The sequence below is a fragment of the Halichoeres trimaculatus genome, unplaced genomic scaffold, assembly GCF_033239565.1.
Source record: "Halichoeres trimaculatus isolate MK-OKI-2021-1 unplaced genomic scaffold, fHalTri1.1 fHalTri1_scaffold_17, whole genome shotgun sequence".
In the NCBI taxonomy this organism is placed as follows: Eukaryota; Metazoa; Chordata; class Actinopteri; order Labriformes; family Labridae; genus Halichoeres; species Halichoeres trimaculatus.
This window is the reverse complement of record NW_027437195.1, coordinates 5,909,703-5,922,574: the sequence shown is the minus strand read 5'-3', so window position 1 is coordinate 5,922,574 and position 12,872 is coordinate 5,909,703. Positions and strand designations below refer to the sequence as shown.

The 12,872-nt window shown below is 41.1% G+C and overlaps 2 protein-coding genes across 2 annotated transcripts; one reads left to right on the top strand and one right to left on the bottom strand.

Moving 5' to 3' along the window:
* Window positions 1–989: 989 nt before the first annotated feature.
* pnn (pinin, desmosome associated protein) lies at window positions 990–7,130 on the top strand. The gene is made up of 9 exons (XM_074692689.1): window positions 990–1,155; window positions 1,589–1,666; window positions 2,727–2,798; window positions 3,227–3,302; window positions 3,670–3,764; window positions 3,856–3,931; window positions 4,263–4,418; window positions 5,030–5,168; window positions 5,258–7,130. Exons 1-9 carry the CDS (start codon window positions 1,043–1,045, stop codon window positions 6,490–6,492), a joined length of 2,040 nt encoding a protein of 679 aa, XP_074548790.1. The 5' UTR covers window positions 990–1,042; the 3' UTR covers window positions 6,493–7,130.
* Window positions 7,131–8,824: 1,694 nt separating this feature from the next.
* Window positions 8,825–12,837, bottom strand: gemin2 (gem (nuclear organelle) associated protein 2). The gene is made up of 10 exons (XM_074692119.1): window positions 12,517–12,837; window positions 12,083–12,167; window positions 11,758–11,847; window positions 10,656–10,715; window positions 10,353–10,469; window positions 10,099–10,143; window positions 9,958–10,026; window positions 9,717–9,827; window positions 9,372–9,430; window positions 8,825–9,268 (listed from the first exon to the last, which is right to left on the bottom strand). The coding sequence occupies exons 1-10, from the start codon at window positions 12,636–12,638 to the stop codon at window positions 9,229–9,231; spliced, it is 798 nt and encodes a 265-aa protein (XP_074548220.1). The 5' UTR covers window positions 12,639–12,837; the 3' UTR covers window positions 8,825–9,228.
* Between the last annotated feature and the right edge of the window lie 35 nt (window positions 12,838–12,872).

Sequence of the window (12,872 nt, the reverse complement as noted above, 5' to 3'; positions counted from 1 at the left end):
TGAAAATTTCCTTTTTTCATGTTTTAATTTTCTCAAGCTGAGTTTTATTTTTATTACTTTATGTTTACACATGCTTTTTTTTGTATTGATATGAAGTTTGATTAAAAAAATAAGACATCCTTTCCACTGGGGCGTCACATGAAGTGATGTCATTTAGTAATTACGGCGTCAGCTGATCACCTTTGGATCATCTGTCATTCAGCTCTAACAGCTGTTTGTGTGTCTGCACACGTGCACTGAAATCACACTAATAAAATATAAACAGCAACAGTGCTTTGTGCTTTTTAACCTTTTGAACAATTAAACAAATAATATCACTGGAACACTGGATATAAGTTATTACGTCCACTGGACATTATTCCCAGGATTTTTTGGAGTGGACAAAGAGTCCCCCGCTGCCCTCTTGTGGTGAAAACTGGGTCCTGTCAAGCATAGAAAAGTTTTAATATTTCTCTAGTTTGGTTCTACTGGATGATTATCAACTAAGTCCAACCCAAATTCCAAAAGAAAAAAAAAAAAAAAAAAAAAACATCATGACATTATGCAAAATGTTATTCGAACAAATTTGATAAAGAAGGCAAGAACACAAAAAATAAAAGATAATAAAGTTTATTTATAGTTTTTATCATTGTTTTCTGTCTCCTCAGCTTGTTTCTAGTTAGTTTTAACCTAGAAGTTTAAATGATTTTTAAAATTCGAATAACATTTTGCATGATGTCCCAAGTTTCCTTTTTTGGAAGCTGAGTTGTACTCGGTTGGCCCATTAATTATAATCCAGACGAACCAAACTATGTAAAATTATTTATTTATTTATTTATTTATTTATTTATTTATTTATTTATTTATTATTTGTGAGGAAGCGAGGGTGACACTTTGAAGTTTTGAAACAACGTCGAAAAATAGCGGGAATTAAAGCTAGCCAACAGATGGCGACATTGGCCAACAACGTCAAATACCGACTGCCTGGTCGCCGAAAGAGGAGGCTCAAAGCAAACGTAGAAGAAGACGCGGAGCACGTGATTCGCGCTAACTGGAAAGCAAGATGGCGGTGGCTGTGCGGAGCTTGCAGGACCAGCTGGAAAAAGCCAAAGAAAGCCTGAAAAATGTGGACGATAATATCCGTAAACTGACTGGACGAGATCCAAATGAATCAAGGTACAAAGCACGAGTGGTTGTGTGTTTCTTTAGATAGTGTAACTGATGGGCCAACCAAGTTGTTAGCACTCACGCGACTGGCGTTGATTGCTAACGTTAGTCGCTTTGCTAATAGCAAACATTTCTAGACCACTTTTTAGATTTAGTTCAATCTGAATCCACTAAAGCTCGTCAGAGCTGCATTAAACGTGTGGGCTGTTTTATTTCAGACTAAATTATAATATATCGTGTAACTTCTGCCCCGCTCTGCAGACAAGTGTTCTGCTCATTAGGCCAACTGTGCCTTGGCCTGCCACGCTTGTCGACTGACATATATCCCTCGCTCTACCAAACGCTAATAAAAAGACACGTAAAGAAGAAATCTATCGTGCATAAACCATCTGTAAAATATCCATTGTCCTGGAATTAACTTGTTCTCCTGCTGTGCTTACAGGCCGGGTCAGATCCGTCGGCTCGGCGGCCCAATGGCAGGCCCTGGTGGAGGTAGAGGCAGAGGAATCAACCTGCTCAGGTAAAACTGCTGTGTGGGAAGCTGAATAGAACGTGATACATGTCTTCAGATATGGCTGGACTCACCAGATGCCTCCGTCTGGCAAATCAATTCACCAGGATCACGTCACAATTAACCAAATAATCCAAACTTACATGTCGTGATTTTTTTACATTTGAATTTATAGTTCATTGTCAGTTGAAGTTTGATAAGCTAGGGGTTGATTGAAAATAATAAAGGAATAAATACAAAAAAATCATTAGACTTATTTTGCAATGGTTTATACTCAATAAGGTTAATTAAAAGACTGCATGTAGTGTAAGTCATAAATATTTAATTTATCCCTGAGGGATATTTGGTAAAACTAGCATGTAGCCTTTTTAGATGATTAGTCTGTTGGAACATGATAGTAAATTTAAAAAAAAAAGATAACTGAGTTTAATTGAACATGGACAGTTAGTATGCAGGAGAAGTTAGTTCCTGTGGGCAGAAAGATTTGCTTTCCCCTTTTGTATATCAAGTTTATCACAAGCACCATAACAGAACGACAATTACACACTTGCACATTTAAAAGACACTTTTTATGACATTGGAGCAAGTTGTAAAAGCCTTTATTCATTTTGTTCAGTGAATGACCCTTTCTAATGTTTTTAGAGTGATAGTCTCAGAGATGCTGACTGGAAATGTTTATGCGGGACATTCTTCAGACTTTCATTCACCAAATTTATAACTTGTTTACACATTTACAGGTTGTTACACCCTGACTTTTAGGTTGCTCGCAGTGGTCTCAGTGTTTACTGTGTGCTGCGTTTTAAGATTACAAAAGAAAATCTATTGGAGGCAATTTTTTATTGTGATATTTGGAAGTTTTTTAAACACGGAGGCATGATACAGGGTAATAGCAACATGACATATGTTTCAAAAATTTGCTAAATTCAGTGCAGTTCTTAAAGATGCAGAAGCAGTGATTTGCTGTAATTTTATTAAATTGGCACTGAGATCCAGTATCAGTATTTTGACAATGTCCACTGTTGGCTGTTTACATATTGAAATTCCTTTGACTTTTGTCTACTTTTCACAGGCGTAGTCTCTCAGACATTGGAGGCGGCGGCCCTCCTGCCAAGCAGAGGGACATCGAAGGAGCCTTACTGAGGTGAGATTCAAGCTTCAGCCCAGTGCACTGACTTTAGCTCAGACGATGGAGCAGTGTGTTTGTTGAGGAGGCAACAGTTTTTGACTGTGAAATGAGTTTGGTTTGACCTGAGCTGATAATTTGTTTACAACCCTTATTTTAGTCAATCCATATGAAAATAAGCCACTCCACATCACATGTGTCTTATGTTCTGTAGCTGTATGTTGGAGTGTTGTTTAGACACAGTTGGCTGTTCTTATTTTGATCAACTCGTCCCCAATCAAACAGTTAAATCACTGAAATCTCCAATTTTCTTAAACCAATATATGACCTTAAGAATCTTATCTAGCTTCAAAGTTATTACAATCACAGTTTCTGAATATCAGTCTATAAATTTCAATGCACCTGTCACTTATTAACCTCTTATCTTTTTGGATGTGTGCTTGCAGGCTGGCAGGAGACCAGAGGGCCAGGAGAGACGCACGCCACGACAGCGACGCTGAGGATGATGACGATGTCAAAAAGGTAGGAATGTGCAGCCTCCCAGAGGAAGTGAGGGAGAGGATTTTGTTTGCTTATACAGCGTCTTCTTGTCCTCAGAGTTTGGCATTGATTTATAAGCTGTTTAAAGATACCAACAGAAATTAGAAAGCTAAATCTGATTGGATTAAGACGTTGGTTGGCTGTGGTTAATGGAGTCCTAAAATCAGTGTGTTTGATCCTTTCCTTTGTAACAGCTGTAAACACCATAAAAGTTGTGTATTTCCTTAGTGGTGTGTAGAACAAAATTATTTAAACCTCCATCAAACTCCATTATCAATGTGCATTGTTCATAATGTTTGAAAACTCAGCTGCTCTGACTCATGCTGTCCTTTATCATTCCTTCACACAGCCAGCGTTGCAGTCGTCTGTAGTGGCTACCTCCAAGGAGAGAACTCGCCGAGACCTCATTCAAGATCAAACCATGGATGAGAAGGGAAAGCAGAGGCAAGTAAAGATGAGCTGCACCAACTGTTTGATTAATCGTCACAGAAAACAAAAATCATTATGAGGTTGTAACTTTTGTTTTCTCGGTCAGGAATCGGCGCATGTTCGGCCTGCTGATGGGCACCTTGCAGAAATTCAAACAGGAGTCCAACGTCTCCACTGACAGAGTAAGGAAGTCAGATTTTAAGGGACTTTATTTGTTTTGGAGGAGGGTGGGCACCGCAAGGAGAAGCATCTCCTGAATACAGAACAGAGCTTCCTAACAACAAGGAAAATAAAATAAAATGGCCCAAAAATATTTCAAGTCTTACTTTCCTCAAGTTCTTAGAGTTTTCTCTGCTCTGCCTTTGTGATTTGAAAACAAATTAAATTGTTGTGGTATATATCATGATGTTGTCATTTTTTATGTTGGGGAAACTGCAGAATACTTTTTCCTCTGTATTTGTAGATTCTCCTTGTTGCTGCTTCTCGTAAACTCCTGTTTTTTGTCCTCCACAGCAAAAGAGACGTACAGAGATCGAGCAGAAGCTTGAGGTTCAGGCTGAAGCTGAGAAGAAGAAGGTGGAGAGTGAAAAGAGGGAGCTGTTTGAAGAGAGGAGAGCAAAACAGACTGAGCTGAGACTGCTGGAGCAGAAAGTGGAATTAGCTCAGCTGGTAAGAAAGTGACTCTGAACAACTTTGGCTTTAAATCTTCAAATTACATAACAGAGCTCTGAATGAGTAAGTCAAAGACATTAAGGTTCTGATGTTACGTGGGGTCCTTTACACTTAGGATTGTAGCTGATGATTGGCTAAGTCCAGCTACAGGTCATGTTATATGGCATTTACAGGTCTGCTGGGTCTGCAGGAGGGAGCACTGACTTTATGGGGCCTATTTTGGTGCTTCTGCCTGCTGCATGTAACATGAGTAAGGCCCAGCAGACATGAGCAGATAACATGTGACGTGTTTCGCTGGTAGAGCAGCTTATAGCAGACCCATCAACATGCCATCAACATGTGCTTCCTGTGAATTCTTCAGACAGCGTCCAGCTTCCTTCTCACATCAGTTTGTTTAGTCTTGTGATGACAGTCAACAAACTGTGAAAGTGAAAGCTCTGTTCATTTTTATTTTTGATCACTTCAAATAGTGTCATGTAAAAATGAGACACCACGACTCATCTGTTAAGAATGTTAATGGGGAGAAATTAAGAAATCATGTTTTTCTTTTTTTATTAAGAAATGCAAAACTTAATTTCTGTATTCATCTTTTTTTCCCTCTTCAACAGCAAGAGGAGTGGACCAGCCACAACAACCGTCTGGTGAAATACATTCGAACCAAAACTAAGCCTCATATCTTCTACGTGCCTGGAAAAATGTGCTCCGCCACCCAGAAACTCCTCGATGACTCCACAAAGAAACTCAACGGTCAGTACAGTTCAAAGCTTCTCACAGCACAGCTGTGTAACAGATGTGTGTGTGTTTCTACTTTTTAACATCCGTGTTTCTTCAAACAGCTGTGTTTGAAGAGAGGCGTGAGGCTTTTGCCGAACACCTCAGCAAGATGGAATCCCGCCCCCGGCGACAGCCAAACCGCGACCAGGACAGCAACGCAGCAGCAACAGGGAAGGACCACTCGGCGGAGGGTAAGCCCACAGGTCAGGTAGTCAAGGTGACAGGTAACAAGGGGTTAGCAGAGCTGGATGAAGAGGAGGAGGAAGAGGAGGAGGATGAAGAGAAGGGGAAGGAGGGAGATAGAAAGGTAGCAGAAAAGGAAGAGGAGAAAGAGAAGGAGGAGGTGGTGAAGAAGGAAGATGAAGAAGAGGGGATGGAGGTGAGTGAGCAGGGCAGGGAGCAGACAGGAGGAGGAGAAGAGGATGGTAAAGATAGGGAGGAAAGGGAGGAACAGGTAGAGAAGGAGGCAAGTCCACAGTCAGAGGAGATGGAGGTAGAGGGCAGGGCAGAGCAGGAGAGCAAGAGTAATGGAGAAGGGGGAGAAACAGACAGCAAGGAGGAGGCCAAAGACCCTCAGAACGAATACATCCAGGAGAGCCAGTCCTCTGAGGCGACCTTAACCAGCCAGGAAGTCCCAAACATCAGCCTGCCACTGATCAGCCTCCCCGCGGAGGAACCAGCTCCTCAGTCCTTTGAGATTCCAGGGCTGGAGAGCATCCCTGTTCCTCAGACAGCTCCTACAGTGCCTGAGCAGGACCCCGTCCTCCCTGTCCAAGACACAGCCGTGGGGCACCAGGCTGTGGACGAAAAAACAGAGGACGAAGCGCCTCAAAAACAGCCTGACACCCAGGAGGTCCCCAACATCACCCCTGCACCCGCTCAGGAAGCAGACGGTGGGAGAGGGAGGAAGAAGGAAAAGGAGTCCAAGAAGGGACGCAGTCACAGCAACAGCTCCTCCTCTTCCTCTTCCGGGTCCTCCTCCAGCGGGAGCTCCTCCTCCTCCTCTGGATCTAGCCGCTCTTCTTCCTCGTCATCCTCTTCCTCATCCTCCTCGTCAAACAGTAGCAGCCGCAGTCGCAGCCGAGACGGCGGTAAGCGCAAGAGGAGGCCGTCAGACAGGGGCAGGAAGAAGGGCGAGGAGAGGAGTCACCGCAAGAGAGGAGGGAGCAGCGGAGGAGGGAGGGACTCGAAGGGGTCGAAGGAGAGGAGGAAGAGGAGGAGCGAGGAGGGGAGGGGCAGGTCATCCCGGGGAGATAGGGAGCATAAAGATAGAGACAGGAAGGACAAGAGACGCTGATTTGGCTAAACTTAGCAGACGAGGCTCAACGGGGGAAAGGATAATAAAGCATTGACCTGATGACATGAAATGATTTTTAACTGGTGTCCCCCTGAAGGTGCCACTGATTTTGGTGTAGAAGTAAACGTGGACGGGTTTTAGTCAGTTTCTGATTCAGTCTAAACTCCAGGGATTGCCCTTTACTCGGCAGAAGCAGCGTAGATTTTTAAACGTGGGTCAGAAAGGTGCTCCTGACTGAGAGAAGTCCTTTCTACCATCAGACACTGAACGCCTCACCAACACATTTGAGACGTTATTTTAAACTCGTCATTTAATCCACAGATGATTTGTCTTCAGCCTGGCTTAGATTAAAGAAATCTTTGTGGCAGTAAGATGAGAAGTTTCTGTTGACTGATCAGTTTGTCATCATAACGCCATCAGCCCTGTGTTCATGGCAGCCTCTGTTGTAAAGTAGTCGTGTTTTCAAGTTGATGTGACGACGCAGTAAAATCTCATTTATCTCCACTGTACGGTCGCTGTCAAGGCTGTCCACAGCATGTGGGTTCATGTGTGATTTGCCCAAATTTTGGATTTTGAAGATGTTTTTGTTTCATTTTTGTATAACTGATTATCTGCTTCATATTAAAGGTGAGGTCTCAGAGGAAACGTGTGTGCACTGTTCTTTCTTTCACATGATAACACTGCTATTGATTGAAATTAAGTTCTTTACTTTTTAATTTCTAAAGATCACAAGAAACTTATTGCGTCTCCTCATGTCTGGGATTATTTCTTCAAAACTGTTATGACAGAAAAGAAACAATCTAAAATCAGAAGAACTGAAAACAAAATGATTGAAATCCTTCCTAAAACTGCTACAGCTGAAAAAAACTGACTCAGACTGCTAAGGTAGATTTTATCCAATGCATCATTCTGATCAGGCTCTGCTGTTTTACAGGTCAGCAAAATTCAGTTCCATGTTTAGAAGCTGCAGCTGTAAACACCCTCTTTATGTTGTCAGTAGTGTACATCTGTTGCTTTGTCTTTAATCCTATGTGAATCTACCATGTCTGTAATTTGTTTAGTAAAAATTCCTGGGTAATCGTCGACTCTATTCCGAGACACCAAAGTCCTCTGATAATACTAGTCCAATCCAAATCAGCACCTTTGTAATTTCGGGTAATAACGGTCTCTACAGTTGTCAAATCGTTTTCTGATCCAAAGGCAGCGTTGGATATTCCAAACAAGGTTATAACAGCACTTTGGACAGACAAGGGATGGAAGGAGACCTGTTATCTACCCCATGTGCCATCAATAATTAGGCTTTAAATAGTCTGATTTATGGATATAAACATAACAATGAAAAAATGTACGTCTCTGGTTTAATGCCACTCACAGGGCATTGGGCTGACATCACCATGATAACAGACTAGAAAAGCACTCAAGAGAGCGCATACGTCCACCAAGCATATTGTGATCGTCACCAACACTTTAGTCCTACTTTAATGTTATACTCCCTTTCAGCAGACTGTCTGCTACAATTTGGTGTTAGTTGCAGGTTTGTACGATGGTTTGTTTCCTGACAGTGTTGAAAATTATGATGACCCAGAACATATTTCATATTCCAGATCTTAGTATCCAGAATATTGTCAGGATCTGGATCGTACTTTAACATCTGTCAGAAATCATGGTGACCTTGTCTTTTATTGTTTTGTAAAGCAATCCAACCATTTATGGTGGAGTTATATACACATATGGTGAAAACGGCCCTATCTCACAATGATACAGAATCCTTAAAAAAAAATCCTGGATCCAGACGGTGATCCAGATCACCTCCAAAATTTAATCACTTCTTCCTTATCCCATTTCGAACATTTCCTGAAAATTTCATCAAGATCAATTTGTTACTTTTTGAGTTTTGTTGTTCACAGACAGACAAACTCTCCCAAAAGCATAACCTCCTTGGTGGTAACTAAACACAGAACAGCCAAATATTTAGACAGCTCCACAACCCAAGAGGTCTAACAACTCAGAGCCTCTCTGTGCACATGTGCTGTCAATGCGCATCATCACATTACTAATTAAAATCTATGTTGGGAAGGACTCAAAAAGGACTGATCTTTTGCTCAGTACCTTAAAAGTTTTGTCATACTTAAATTAAATTCATATCGTCAACTTTAGCTGGAAGCCTTCTTTTATCATAATGTACAGCTGGCTGTGGGCTGCAGAGTGAGGTGCTGCTGCTAAAGCTTGGTGGGTCTGCAGCGTTTTCAATCAAAAATATAAGAAACATCAAGTTTAATCAGGCTGTAATGTGCCATAACAAAAACTGACATCAGGGTTATTCTGAAACTACCAGAGGTCCCCACGTAATTCTAATCCCATGTGAATAGTACTTCTGATGTGACTGGCTTTTGTTTTCTACAATGATGTCCACACAAGCAGTTGTAGAAATCATAACAGTTTAATACATAAAATAATCAGAGTCACACTACTTTGGCTACTTCCATGTTTCATCCCCCGAACACCAAAATGCCCAGTTCCCAGAAATGAAGGGTCAAAGTCCAGTCCCCATAAACATGTCCTCAGCGAAAAAGCAGCGTATGCAGAATCCCTCGAGTGCCTTCAAGCAGCTGTTTCCACCTCTTTAGAAACACTCATTCCCCAAAGTTTCTTGTTCGTGGACTGCAGAGAATCCAGTCAGCAAGGAGAAAACACATCTTGTGTTGTTGATAATAGTCACAGCACCGCACACAGTGTTTACTCCGGCTGGTCTGCCAGGTCATTCTGCTCAAAGTATCTGCGGGGGAAGAAGAGAGGAATTCAAAGTTTGGTGAAATCAATACTTTACATTTAAAAAAGTCAAACTAAAAACTTAGTGTATTTCCATTCATGTTGGATACCTGGCAACAAGACAGATGAGCAGATTAAGGGGAGGCAGTTTCTCATCATCCTCACTCTCCTGTGGGATCACAAATACAGAAAAATAAACCAGCCCTTCAACACTTTAAATTAAGATTACAATCCTACACCCTGTGCAAATATTCCTGCAGTGAAGTTAAAGCCCCTGGAAGACAAATGACAGATCTATCTCTCTGGTGTAGCTCATAGAAAAGCATCAGTAGTCATCTAAGTTAGTTTCAAAACTCTGCCCTCAGGATAAAATCAAAGACACACTGTAGTAACACATCAGTGCAGAGGACAGCTGAGGAACAGTCTGTTAGATACTGGGATAAAGGGAGTTTTACCAGTTCACTGCGGAGCTGAGCGCTTCTCCTGGCCAGCTGTCTGATGGAGGAGTGAGCTTCAGGCAGCAGAGGCTTCTCCAGACAGGCCAACAGAGCATAGAGCCAGCGACCCTGAGACAAACATGACATGCAGAACGTACAGTAAAAAACACAAATCAAACTATGATCCAGCAACAGAAGCAACAAGTGACTGAAAAACCACCAGTCGTAGTTTAAAGTCACAGACACAGACAGGACTCACCAGTTGAGGAGTAAACTCATGTTCTTCAAACCAGCTGATGAGAACTTCTAACACCATGAGCACTGTGGACTGAGAGGAGAAAAATCAGACACTAACGCTGGTTTACAGTGTGAGTTCATGTCTGTATGTGCGTTTGTTTACCTGATTCAGTCTGCTGACGATGCTGAGAAAAGGAGGGAAGCCGATCTGTTGAGACACATTCAGTCGAAAGAAAAGAAAATTAATGTAACAAAATACAATAAAAGTGTCATCTTATCATCTCATCCGCTTATTGGCTGATGAACATCTCTGTGTGAGGCCTGCCTTCTAATAATCTCTTAATTATTCATGAAGGTTGAGTGATCGATTGATTAGCAAACGCTGGTTAAAGAAAGGTGAACTCTTTTCTTTCATACCTTGCTGTAGTCCAGGCCCAGTTCTGGTTCAGTATCTGTGTGGTCTGATGAAGCACCCAGATAGATTTTCTCTCCTAAACAGAATTTCTTCCATCCTTCATCATCTGTAAGCTTTGGCTTAAACACAAATTAAAAAGCAATCATATCAGTAAATCACATGATAAATTAAACATCTTACTTTTGCCTCTCAACCGTTTCATTATCATACACTTTATATGATTTCTTTAAAAAGATCTTGAAGTAATTTTTTTGTGCTTTGTTTGGACTTAAGGATGAATTTTGTTACGAAGTTGTTGTCCTCACCATAATCACATTGTCATCCAGACTCTGGCTGCTCCAGTGCTTCCTGTTCTTTGCAATGCTCTGAAAACAAAAACAAACCTTAAAACTGATGAACTGGTAAAAACAGGAAAAGTGAGTTTTATAGAGTTAGCATTCCTTTACAAAACCAGACACCTAAGGAACCTCCTGCTACTAAGTTATTATCAGAAAGCAGAGCATGAGACCTACTGCTAAAAGGAGTGAGAATAAAAGTATTTTTTTTCTGGAATTATATCTGTGTCTCCAGAACGGGCTGATCTGTAAATCTTGTGTACAGAATTCTACCTGACAGATAACTAGCAGCTATAACTGCTGTTGCTGCACATGATCTAAAATGTGAAAATGTTTCAAGTCAGAAAGTTTTCCTATGTAACAACACCTCCATGTGTCAAAAAGCATAATAGCATAGGAACTTTCTTTATCTCTAACCAGTTTACTTATGGCACAATAACAAAATCATGGATTCTGTTTCATGTAATCTCTACACATTTTATTTGACTTTCATCGGAAAATAAAATACTTTGTCTGATGATTAATTATGTATAATTAACAAAGTATGATATATAGGGATGGGTACCTTTCACATTTGAAGCGATGTGGTACTGATGCTCGGACATGGCAATCAGTATTGATACTCAGCAGTAGCAATTTTTGGCACTTTTGTGTGTTAAGTGGCAATAAATGTTAATTTGTTTAAAAAAATCTCAAAGTTTTTCCAATTAATCATATTTATTTTGTTAGTATATAATCTTGCAATGCTGTGTTGCAAGACCCTCACAGTCACAAGGATTCTGATTAAACCACTGGAAGTTTTTCATCCTCAAGTTTTTATATTTGTTATTAATTTGTTAGCAGACAAATGAGTCAGACTCCTTTTGATGTCATAATCAAAGCTTAATTGGTGACATCTAGATGACACCGGAAGTAAAACAGTCCAAGCGAAACTCCTTTTATTGTCCCGTGACATGAATTCTCATTTTCGGGTTGTTGATTTATTCAAATCAAGGTTTTGAGGTTTATGAATTGTTGTGCTTGGTGAACTTTGATGCAATTTAGAGGTTTTTCTGAGTGTGTTTGTTCTTACCTGTCTGACGTCTGAGAAGTTACCGACTTGCTGCTGCTGCCAACTGAGGCTGGGGGAGAAACCTGCAGGAGCCGCGTGGCAACCTGCCACCTGAAGCACAGAGGCAAAGCTCTTAACACACAATCTATAATCTTTACATCCAGTTTATCCCTTACAAGCCAATGTTATCTATGTGCCCCTTGTAGATCAAACACTTCATGATGGTTGAACTTTAAAAAGTTATTTAAAGCATAACTGATGTAAACCTTTATTTAAACCGACATTATACAGAATGCATTATTCACAAACATAGAGGTGGCATGTTCAAAGGTGTAAATCAACTCACAGAAGCATTGACTGTTTGTTTTTTCTTCAGCTTCCTGGGGTCGATCTGTGCCACCACCACCTCTGGACAAAGTGATGCCTCCAGTCTGATAAAAAAGAAAGGGACAGACTGAAGCACACAACAGGTGACTTTATCCAACAATGAGTGCAATTTACCATAATTCAGAATGCAGGACATTAAGTGTTGGTGCTCAACATTTTCTGCCCAAAACAAATTTAGAAGCCTCTGAACTAGAACTAAGCCTGCTTTTCTATCCCATGGTAGCAGAGAGGCAAGGAGAGCATAAAAAGTAAGGAGTTTTTAAAATAGTCCTTCAACTGTTGCTTAAGGCAGGTCGTGCTGAGCACAGCGTTTATGTACTAATGCCCCAAAGCACACAGGTGGTGCTCTCATCTGCCTCTAACTAAAAGAAAATATGTTGTATGACGACGTACTGTACTTGTCGGAGGTATTCCCTGGGGTTTCTCGGTGGTCCATTCAGGTCCAGCTGCTCTGTGCTGCCCTCAAACTCTACGGGCAGAAGCCGAGGCATCAGTTCTTCCACGTCCGACTTCATTTTCGTATTTTATGACACACTTTTTATTTTAAAAATGTGATGTACTATAATCCCGGGGTTAAATACAGGCTCGACGTACAACACAAACCTCTCCCGGAGTAGAAAACCAGACTTTTTTACGCACAATTTCACAACCAAAGCGTTTAGGAAGCCATGTTGTTTTCAAACGCAGGATGATGACGCCATCTTTCTGCGCGGAGTTAGTTGCCATGGTAATGAATTTCTCTCGTTTCA